This window comes from Mus caroli, chromosome 6 (genome assembly GCF_900094665.2).
Source record: "Mus caroli chromosome 6, CAROLI_EIJ_v1.1, whole genome shotgun sequence".
In the NCBI taxonomy this organism is placed as follows: Eukaryota; Metazoa; Chordata; class Mammalia; order Rodentia; family Muridae; genus Mus; species Mus caroli.
Genome location: NC_034575.1, coordinates 18,770,894 through 18,782,571, shown reverse-complemented (window position 1 = coordinate 18,782,571; position 11,678 = coordinate 18,770,894). Strand labels below are relative to the sequence as shown.

Below are 11,678 nucleotides of genomic sequence, written 5' to 3'. Positions count from 1 at the left end.
CCCCCAATGGAGGAGCTAGAGAAAGTACCCAAGGAGCTAAAGGGATCTGCAATCCTATAGGGGGAACAACAATATGAACTAACCAGTAGCCCCCCAGAGCTCCTGTCTGTAGCTGCATATATATCAGAAGTTCTCCTCTTTCAAACATGATGGATAATTGAGATTCATCTCTACACTAAACCATTTCTCCATACCTGTTTTTGCTTATGCACATCTTATAATAATGCTCCATTGAAAAGTATATATACAGTGATCATTTCATAACACAATAGTTCTTCATAGAATATATAAAATGTACCTTTAGATATAGTCAAGACTGCCAAAACCTAGGGCTTTTAAAGCCCCCAAACTGACGTTGGCAGATTCGTTGTGTGATAAGTACCATAGTTCTGTGCCATGTAATCTTTTCTGATAGAACTATAATGGGTCCAGCCTGACATTATGCTTCGAATTCTTTTTAAGGAGAGAAGATTCCCCAGATTTATCTCGAAAGAAATGGAAAGTATGTACATTGAAGAGCTGCGAGCCTCTGTGAACTTGCTAATGGCCAATTTAGAAAGTCTTCCAGTTTCAAAAGGTGGCCCGGAATTTAAATTACAAAAATTAAAGCGTTCACAGAATTCTGCATTTTTGGATCTGGGAGATGAGAATGAGATCCAGCTGTCCAAGTCTGATGTGGTGTTATCATTCACATTAGAGGTAAGTCGTTTTCCCTCCCCCTCACTGCAGAGATGAAGCTGCACTAGAATAGCCATCAACCTGTGGGATAAGGTTTAGCATTTAAAGCAGGGTAATGTGTTTAGAAAATGTTAAAGCAGTCCTCACTTTCTGAGCAACTAGGTACTATATACAAATGAATACAAATTGTGTTTTAATTGTAATTCTCTTATTAGAACTAGTGAACCAGCTTTGAGATATATGTGTACTCCCTGTAAGCTAATGTAAATACATCGATAAAGTAAATATCAACAACACTGGGGTGGGATTTCAGTATATAACTGGCTCCTGTCTAATCTGTCTTTGATCAACTTTGATTTTAGTTCCCTTCACGTGTGGGATTTTCAGTCTAGAATTTAATCAAGCACACAGTTGTAAAGCACAGTGTTGGGTACTGGGAATGCTGAGAGGCAGAGAAGCCTTTTTCAGGGATTTTACTTTTATCGTAGAAATAGGAAACGTGGTCAGAACCAAAGTAAGTAATACAGGTTTAAAAGTGTGTTGGCTAAACCACAGACATTGTATCCATTTCATATAAACCCAGAGAACCAGAGATTCCAATGCTGTTCCTTTGGGTCTTGCATGATCTCTGTCTGGGTCTAATCTAGAAATGTGGAATGAGTCTATGGGTTTATACACCCATTCCTGCAAATATCCTGGGAGAAAGACCTTATGTAAAGTTAATGATGATAAAAGACTGTATTATCTTAAAGAGTCAGGTCATCATTTAGCTCACACTCCAGTTTGTTCTCATGATAATCTGTTCTCTGTGCAAATGTTAGCAGTGTTAAGTATAAATTTATGTATTTTCTGAAATGGTGTGTGTTTGTGTGTGTGTGCACAATTATGTTTGTGCTTACCCTTGGGAGCATGTGTAAAAGCCAGGGTGTCTCTCACAGGAAACTTGAAATTCTCCGTTTCATCCAGGCTGGCCAGTGAGCCCTCAGGATCTGCTTGTCTCTACCCACACCTAGCCCAACACACAGTGCTAGGATGTCAGGCACTGCTGCCACATAGCTGTGCTGTGGCTCTGAACTCACATCCTCAAGATTGCAGAGCAAGCTCCTTACTTGTTGAGTCATCTCCCTAGCCCCTCTACCAAAGATTTCACTGACGTATTATAGCTCCTTTCTTATACTGTGATTCTTAGTTTGTGCCATTCCCATTGACACTGTCTGTATCTGCTGGGTGGCGGTGACAGAGACATCCAATTTGGGAGGAAGGTTTTAAATTTCTTTGATGATGTTCAGCTTGCTAAGTGGTAGCAAAAAAACAACAACAAAAAAAACCCAGCAAGTGTCTGCTTTGGTTCTTTTTCTTTCCGTTTAATGGACTTGAGAATAATGCAGCTGCCTCTCTTTCTTCACTTCCAGGATTACTTTGTAGGTAAATGTATTAAACCTAATGTCAGAGTGAAAACATGGGGCTGTCTTCTAACTCAGTTCATCCTGGTTTGCCTAATGGCTTTGCCAAATTGGTTTGCCTCCAGGTTTTCTTCTCAGTCTTTCTCCCCAGCTTCAGAATATAAAATTGTTTAATTTGCAACCACACTGCAGATTACATATTGAATGTTTCCATCATGCACTGCCATAGATATTTGATTGGCTGAAGAAAAAAAAAAAAGCTAATACTTTTAAAAGTTTTTTTTCTCCTAAATTATATAATTGTAGTTTTAACTTTATCCTAACAAAAGTTTAGCACCTTAATTTTATGGGAAGAAAACATAGAGAAAATGATTTTAATAATATATAAATATATACTTTAAATAAATATGCAAAAGTAAAACTATAGTTCTGGGCATGGCTTTTTTAAAATCTTCATAATTATAAATAACTTAGGAGGACTTTTTCATTTTCAAAGCCAGAATTAGAATAGTGACTGAGTTCTTATTCTGTGCTTTATTTATTGCCACTCTGTTAGATTAAGCTATTGAGTTAGCAATTATTGTCTCAAGAAGCAACTGCCAGCTGAAACTTCCTTTTGTGTGGTCTGAGAAGCTTGCATATTTATAAAATTGTTTTGACAGCCTTCGTTGCCATATCAGTCCAAGGCAGGTATTTTGTTCCCATAGCTTAATACAAAATTGCTCTGTGTGCTCACAGTGTTTCACAGATGAGTGATGTGCTCAGCATCACAATGAAATCCTGTTAAGTGAGGGTGCTCTGGAACACCTGAGTGATGGCTGGCTCACCTTCTAGCTACAGGCTGCAACACCAGCCAGTCCCACTAAGCAAGGCTGGATCCTTGGATCCTGATGTTAACTATGAACACTCTTAAAAGTCAACAGTCAATGCAATGTCTACCTGTAACATTTCCATTTCAGGCTTAGAATGGTCCAGTGTGTCTTAACCAAAAAGTGAATCTAGGCTAGAGGCGGTAAAGCATAGGTTAAAAAAGTTTTGCTCAAACTGAGCATCCTTTTAAGTGCACAGCTCCTGCTCCCCTTTCTGCCCTGTTCCTGTTACTTACCAAGCTCCCTCCCAGCACAGTTTTACCACCAGGCTGTAGCTCAGTGGGTGACTTTTGCTACTTATATATTAGCTGCAGAAAGGACCCTTTCCACCTCATTTTCTGTTTACTGATGTGTGGGAAGCACCCAAGCATTGTCTGCTCTTAGCTCCGTCGGTGTATATAGAATGGGAGTCCGTGTATATCAACTGGATTAAGGACGTTTATGGTATGAAAGGCAGTTAGACTTACAGAATTACATTTGCATAAGCTCCACCCACAGGCCTTTAGAAGGAATGCACAGGCAGTGCCTAAGCTAACTCACAGAACAAGCCATGTGAAGGTTAACATCAAGCAAAACAAGAAAAAGCAAAATTGGTCAACATAAGAGTCTGTGACCGAGCCGGGCGTGGTGGCGCACGCCTTTAATCCCAGCACTCGGGAGGCAGAGGCAGGCGGATTTCTGAGTTCGAGGCCAGCCTGGTCTACAAAGTGAGTGCCAGGACAGCCAGGGCTACACAGAGAAACCCTGTCTCAAAAACCAAAAAAAAAAAAAAAAAAAAAAAAAAAAAGAGTCTGTGACCTGCATGGGGGTTCTGTGGCTTGAATCCGCTTACCTTTCACATTGAACTTTTACATTGATAGTGTAGTAGACTAGCAGATTTGTGCTTGCCTGAGGGTCTGCTGATGCAAGGCCACGTTCCACCATGCTGCCCAGCTGTGTATTTAAGTGTCATGTACACATGCTATCTCTTGCTGCTCTTCCTTTCACTTGTAGGACAGCCTTGTCTATTTCCTTCTCATTGCATTAGACACAGAGAGTCGGCAGAGAGGTGGTGGCACGTACAGCACAGCTCAGTTTTATTCTCTGTAGTTCCATGATCAGGTTCTGTTGAGAATCAGTTGAAATAGCTACAATGCAATTAGCTGGCCTGTGATTAATGGCTCTCTCACTAATGTGTGAGGCTGCTTTTGTCCCTGTCCTCGGAAAGTAGACCTAGAGGGTGTTATTGTTTACTCATATGTACCAATCATATAAAATCATTAGTTGCTCTTCCCCCACACTGCCATTCCTCTCAAAGTTATTATTTATTCTTTGAGAATTCATACATGTATATAATGCATTTTAATCATATGGATCCTTCATCTCCCTTCCTCCAACTCCTTCTAGATCCCCCTTTCATGCTTTCATGCCTGTCTCCCAACTTCCAAGTACATGTTGTCTCATATGTGTTGAGTATATGTATGTATGTATGTATATATATATATATATATATGTATATATATATGTGTGTGTGTGTATGTGTTTGTATATATGTGTTTGTGTGTGTATTTATATATGTGTGTGTTTGTGCATATGTGTTTGTGTGTGTATGTGTTTCTGTGTTGTGTATATGTGTGTGTGTGTATATGTGTGTGTGTGTGTGTGTGTGTGTATGTGTATATATACATATGTACATCTTCTACCGAGCCCAGAATTAGTGTGACCCAAATGGCCATGGGTGGGAAGCCATCCACTGGAGCACAGTTAACATGCCAGGAGTAGCAGCTCTGAAGAAAACTGGCTGTCTCTCTTCCCAGAAGCCATTTACTGCCAATAGATCCTTAGCTAGGAGCAGGAATGGGGTCTCATGAGCCCCTTACCCAACTAATCATGCTGTCATGTCCCTGTATTATTGACCACTATCAACCTCACATATTCATTTCAAATTGTTTTACCTTTAGATTGTCATCATGGAAGTGCAAGGACTGAAATCCGTGGCTCCCAATCGAATCGTTTACTGCACAATGGAGGTGGAAGGAGGAGAAAAACTCCAGACAGACCAGGCTGAAGCATCAAGGCCACAGTAAGCGAGTTGATTTTTAAAAAGGACATTTGATTTCACCCAAAGAAATATATCTTCTTACTTGCACAATTAAATGCTCTTGTTCCTAGGGACAATAACCAATTGGCTACCTTTGTCTCAAATCTACTGGGATGACCGTGTGCATTACTTTTTCTTCTATATATTTTTAATTAAAACACAATTATGTGCTCCCTCCAACCCTCCTACATCTCCTCCCTCCCACTCCTTTCATGTCCCCACCACCATCTATCTGATTGATGCAGGTATAAAGCAAATCTCTCAGCAGCAAATTGCGGGAACTTGTGGAGACTACTGCTGTTGTGCCGTAGTAGTTTCCCCTTTCCTGTGGTTCTGCTGTGAACAAGTGTAGAAAATGTTCTGCACTGAAACTTGGAATGTTCTGGGGAAGGAACAGTTAAAGAGTAATACCACACAAAAATCACAAATGACGAAGCTGCCAACCGCTTACTTACCATGCTTCACACTTTGAAAATGACTTTAATGAAACCAAGGAGAGATTCTCTTTACCCAATTTACTTTGGGAAGCTTCGCCATCTCTAATTAGAATTGCCACTCCAGCCTGAGGGAGTCGGATGTTCATTTGAACCCTGCTTTTAGAACACATCGTTTTTCTTTTCTTCCATGGTGTTGGGATACATCTTGATCATTCAGGAAACTTCTGCTGAGATTCTGGCCAGCACTGGTTAGGTTCTGAAGAGGAAATGAACAAGAATCACATTGCTTTGAAGCAAGAACTTTGGCAAGATACAGAGGGCTAAGTATTAAGAGGAGAAATTTAAAATGGAGTAGTGTGGTGTCTAGAAGCAGCCACTCAAACGCCTCACCCTCCCAAGCCCTTGCCTGCCCCCACTTAGATTTGATTTTCTCTGGGATCACACCCTACTCTGTTCCCTTGACTACTCTTGCTCCATGCCCTGCATTTCATGAGGTCCCCAAACCACATCAAGTCCCTCTGTACTCTTCCTTCTTTTCTTCTGAAAACTTTGTCCCTGGGAATCTCAGATATTACTTCTTGAGGAATTACCCTTTACTTTGCATAACCCAATCAGTGAGAGTTTTCTGGGCCATCTCTTTAGGTTTTGGATTGACATATTCCTAGTCTGTTATTTTTTTTATTGTCTGTTCTTTATTTAAAAAAGAGTAGGAGAAAATCATAACCTATTTAGTCTTATGTCTTTGTCTTCGATGAGGATTTATTTGAGTTGTTTGGAACTTGGTTATGACTTAGTTGCAGTAAATATGTGAAGGTAATAGAGTAACATCGTTGCCAAGTTGTGCAGTCCACCCCACTGTTAATTGTGGGGTACTTATTAGCTACCAACATTCAGTCATACTGACTCTGAGCAATGACTATTGGACTCTCTGTCTACATTTTGCCTTTTTGCCTGTTCTGGACATTTCATGAGTGTAAAAATATTATATGTATTCTTTAGCAAAACATCTATTATAGAGCATAGTGTTTACATCTTATAGCAGGTATCTGGTCATGCACTATTGTATGTATATATCCATATACATACCTTGCCTGTTTGTTTATTTTGGCTAATAAATGGTAGAATTATTTACAACTTTTGTGTGTTTTGAAAAAAAAAAAGGTGCACACACATATCTGTTCAAGTAGCTGTACACTTACCAGGAATGTGATAGTTCTGGATTTAGCCCTTTATAGAATAAGCACACCTTCTCACCCACTCCCTGGACCATTTCTGTTCTCACTAGCCATGTACAAGAGTTTCAGGTTCTGGCAGGATCAACATTGTAAAAATAGCTATCTTGCCAAAAGCAATCTACAGATTCAATGCAATCCCCATCAAAATTCCAACTCAATTCTTCAACGAATTAGAAAGNGCAATCTGCAAATTCATCTGGAATAACAAAAAACCTAGGATAGCAAAAACTCTTCTCAAGGATAAAAGNACCTCTGGTGGAATCACCATGCCGGACCTAAAGCTTTACTACAGAGCAATTGTGATAAAAACGGCGTGGTACTGGAATAGTGACAGACAAATAGACCAATGGAATAGAATTGAAGACCCAGATATGAACCCACACACCTACAGTCACTTGATCTTCGACAAGGGAGCTAAAANCATCCAGTGGAAGAAAGACAGCATTTTCAACAAATGGTGCTGGCACAACTGGTTGTTTTCGTGTAGAAGAATGCGAATCGATCCATTCCTATCTCCTTATACTAAGGTCAAGTCTAAGTGGATCAAGGAACTTCACATAAAACCAGAGACACTGAAACTTATAGAGGAGAAAGTGAGGAAAAGCCTTGAAGATATGGGCACAGGGGAAAAATTCTTGAATAGAACAGCAATGGCTTGTGCTGTAAGATCGAGAATTGACAAGTGGGACCTCATGAAACTGCAAAGCTTCTGCAAGGCAAAAGACACCATCAATAAGACAAAAAAATCACCAACAGATTGGGAAAGGATCTTTACCTATCCTAAATCAGATAGGGGACTAATATCCAATATATATAAGGAACTCAAGAAGGTGGACTCCAGAAAGTCAGATAACCCCATTAAAAAATGGGGCTCAGAACTGAACAAAGAATTCTCACCTGAGGAATACCGAATGGCAGAGAAGCACCTGAAAAAAATGTTCAACATCCTTAATCATCAGGGAAATGCAAATCAAAACAACCCTGAGATTCCACCTCACACCAGTCAGAATGGCTAAGATCAAAAATTCAGGTGACAGCAGATGCTGGCGAGGATGTGGAGAAAGAGGAACACTCCTCCATTGTTGGTGGGATTGCAAGCTTGTACAACCACTCTGGAAATCAGTCTGGCGGTTCCTCAGAAAATTGGACATAGTATTACCGGAGGATCCAGCGATACCTCTCCTGGGCATATATCCAGAAGATGTCCCAACTGGTAAAAAGGACACATGCTCCACTATGTTCATAGCAGCCCTATTTATAATAGCCAGAAGCTGGAAAGAACCCAGATGTCCCTCAACAGAGGAATGGATACAGAAATTATGGTACATTTACACAATGGAGTACTNCTCAGCTATTAAAAAGAATGAATTTATGAAATTCCTAGCCAAATGGATGGACCTGGAGGGCATCATCTTGAGTGAAGTAATACAATCACAAAAGAACTCACACAATATGTATTCACTGATAAGTGGATATTAGCCCAAAACTTAGGATACCCAAGATATAAGATACAATTTGCTAAACGCATGAAACTCAAGAAGAATGAAGACCAAAATGTGGACAATATGCCCCTTCTTAGAATTGGGAACAAAACACCCAGGGAAGGAGTTACAGAGACAAAGTTTCGAGCTGTGATGAAAGGATGGACCATCTAGAGACTGCCGTATCCAGGGATCCATCCCATAATCAGCTTCTAAACGCTGACACCATTGCACACACTACCAAGATTTTGCTGAAAGGACCCAAATATAGCTGTCTCTTGTGAGACTATGCCGGGGCCTAGCAAACACAGGAGTGGATGTTCACAGTCAGCTATTGGATGTATCACAGGGCTCCCAATGGAGAAGCTAGAGAAAGTACCCAAGGAGCTAAAGGGATCTGCAACCCTATTGTTGGAACAACATGATGAACTAACCAGTACCCTGGAGCTCTTGTCTCTAGCTGCATATGTATCGAAAGATGGCCTAGTCAGCCATCACTGGAAAGAGAGGCCCATTGGACTTGCAAACTTTATATGCCCCAATATAGGGGAATGCCAGGGCCAAAAGAATGGGAATGGGTGGGTAGGGAAGTGGGGGTCAGTATGGGGGACTTTTGGGATAGCATTGGAAATGTAATTGAGGAAAATATGTAATAAAAAATATTAAAAATTAAAAAAAAAGAGTTTCAGGTTCTACACATTTTCACTGATACTTCATTTTCACTGTGTGCACGTGCACATGTGCATCCAACCCCACTTGCCTGTGTACGCATGTACATGTGAGCATGTGCATACTTGCAATTCAGTCGTCTGTTAATTGTCTGTAGCTTTTTAAATTGAGCTTTCTTGTTTTGTAGAGGCCAAGTTTAAAATGTTTTTAAATTTTTAAATGTCAGTTAATTATTTGAGAATTTCATATATGTATACAATTTATGGTCCTAGATTCTATCATGTTCTCCTCCTCCTCCTCCTCCTCCTCCTCCTCTTCTTCTTCTTCTTCTTCTTCTTCTTCTTCTTCTTCTTCTTCTTCTTCTTCTTCTTCCCAACTATTTATTATTATTCCTGAGGGAATGGAGCCATCCACTGCTGGAATATGGACAACCTACAGAAAGTGGTTAAATGGTCATACATTGCCAGTCTGGCCATGACTGTGGTATTCACAGTTCACAGCGCCTTGATGACTCTTCTCCCACAGTAGCCTACATAGCACTTCCTGACAAAATGAAGGCTAACTCATAGGAAGAAAGCTTCTGTGTACCAACTTCATTGCTCTGGGCCAGTCGCTCTCAAGCTTCCTCATGTTGAGACCCTTTAATACAGTTCCTCATGATGCGCTGACCCACAACCATAAAATGGTTTTGGTGCTACTTCACAACCATAGTTTTACTACTGTTTTGAATCATAATGTAAATATCTGATATGCAACTCCCAAAGGGGTTACAACCCACAGGCTAAGAACTGTTACTCTATGCCCTGTAGAAAAGTTTGTGACGTCTTCAGCAATAGGGTCTTATCATAACATTCTAGGGGGAAACCAGAAGCAATGATACTTGCCTGAATTGTTTGGAAGCCTCTGGAACCCTTTTGACCAACAACTCTAAGGCATGTTTCCTAATCCCAGCAGTAGACTTTATGTTTGATGACCTATGGTGACTGGGGAAAACATTATCTCTGCCACCCTATCCTACCTCCCATGTAGGACAAGTCCAGTTAAACTTTTTTAATTCATGCTTTTAGAAAGCTTATAGAATAGTAAGTTTCCATATGGCCTTTTCCAACTGTCGTGGTGGTAGTTTTCCATTCTCCTACCCCTCATCTCTTCCTTCCTACCATAGCCCCCTTTCTGCCTACACCTCTCCCTCCTCTATATTCTGTTTAATTAACTTCTAACTTATATGATTTTCTTCCTTTTGAAAAGTTTAATTTGCTTTATTGTTTGTTTTCACAATATCTTCATGTGGAAATTTTGGCATTGGCTTATATTCGACTGTATATGAATCCCTCTGTATGATTCTGTGTTATCTGTATGTGCCTCTACAGTGGTGTTATCCATGTGTGTCTCTACAGTGGTGTTACCTCTGTGTGCCGTTATAGTGGCATTACCTGTGTGTGCCCCTTCAGTGCACCTTCATTTTCCTTCATTTTTTGGTGTCTTGGGTCTGTTCTTTGTATAGTAAACAAGCCAATGTCAGAAGCTTCTTAGCTACAGGATAAGAAGTCCCACTTTGCACCTCTCACCTCAATGGCTAATGTAGTTGAAGTCTTGTCGCCCCAGAAGAACTGAAAGCACACACATCCTCTTGAATTCTTGAGAAGTTCTTTTTTAGCACTAACCTTTGCATATTTCAACTCTGCTCCTAGTCTGTGAGGTTGTGAGACTCGTGTCAACTGTCCTAAGAGTTCCCACTGCCATGCCTTAGTCTGTCCAATCTCAGCAAGTTTTATTTGGTTATAATATATATATATATATATATATATATATATATATATATATATATATATATAAAGTACATTGCTTCACAAGGTAAATGGCAGGCACTAAAACTTTGTTACATCAATACTTTCATCATGACTGTGTCTTAAAAGACAGTTTGAAAAAATTGCAACACCTATTTGTAGTATATTTTTGCCTATACTCCAGGAAAGAACACACCAGTATCAAAGATATCTGAATTAAATCATAAAAAAATTATTCTTTATATTTGGCTCTTATTTGGTTATCATAGCTTTTATAACTGTACATTCAATTTATGCTCACATATTTCTTTAACGCTAATATTTTTCATAGGTAATAAAAGATTTATGGAATGTTGCTCACTAGATATCGAAAATATTCATAGGTAGTTATAGAAACATTCTGATAGGAAATTTATTAGTGAATATTTTGGTCAATTAATATTCTTCAGTATCAGAGAGAAAAATATTACAATAAGTACCTCATGGTCTTTAACACTACTCTTCACAAGGAAATTTGACCCAAATAGCTTTTGTGGTTTTATATGAACAGAGTAACCTTTAAAATGAATTAAGAGATTTGAGTGGATAGCTGTTTCCTAGGGGTGGATAACCTGAACTCCCACAGCCTGAGTGCTACAATGGAGCTTTCCAATGAAGTTACTTCCCCCAAACTCATCCTGCACAACAGGAAACAGGTTTGTCTCTGCCATCATCGTTCACAATTATGGCTCAGACACGTTCTCTACATTTTTCTTGCTTCAACAGTTTGTGCTTTGTTGGAGACACGTTCATCCTTTTGCCTGATACTAATTAAAGTGCCTTATTTAGCCCCTATTTCGAATAAACCTAATCAAGAGGGCTAGCCATCGCCCATTACATTCCTGTAGTTCAGAATTCTTGCTGGTAATTAGACAGAAGTAGCCAGGAAGCTTGGTGTATTACTCAGAATATAGAATTTGAGGTCCTAAGTAAATAATGGTTACAGACAAGTTTGACTTAAAGGATTGCTGAAGATCAAATCTAGTTTGGTAAAGTTTTG

At 39.7% G+C, this 11,678-nt stretch overlaps 1 protein-coding gene across 10 annotated transcripts in view; it reads left to right on the top strand.

Annotated features, from left to right (window-relative positions):
- Cadps2 (calcium dependent secretion activator 2) overlaps positions 1-11,678 on the top strand; it is a 534,832-nt gene that overhangs the window by 230,320 nt on the left and 292,834 nt on the right. For all 10 annotated transcript variants that reach the window (XM_021164381.2, XM_029478701.1, XM_029478705.1 and 7 more), the window contains exons 5-6: positions 463-699; positions 4,891-5,012. In XM_021164381.2, coding sequence (XP_021020040.1) covers positions 463-699; positions 4,891-5,012 — 359 coding nt within the window. The remainder of the gene's footprint in view (positions 1-462; positions 700-4,890; positions 5,013-11,678) is intronic.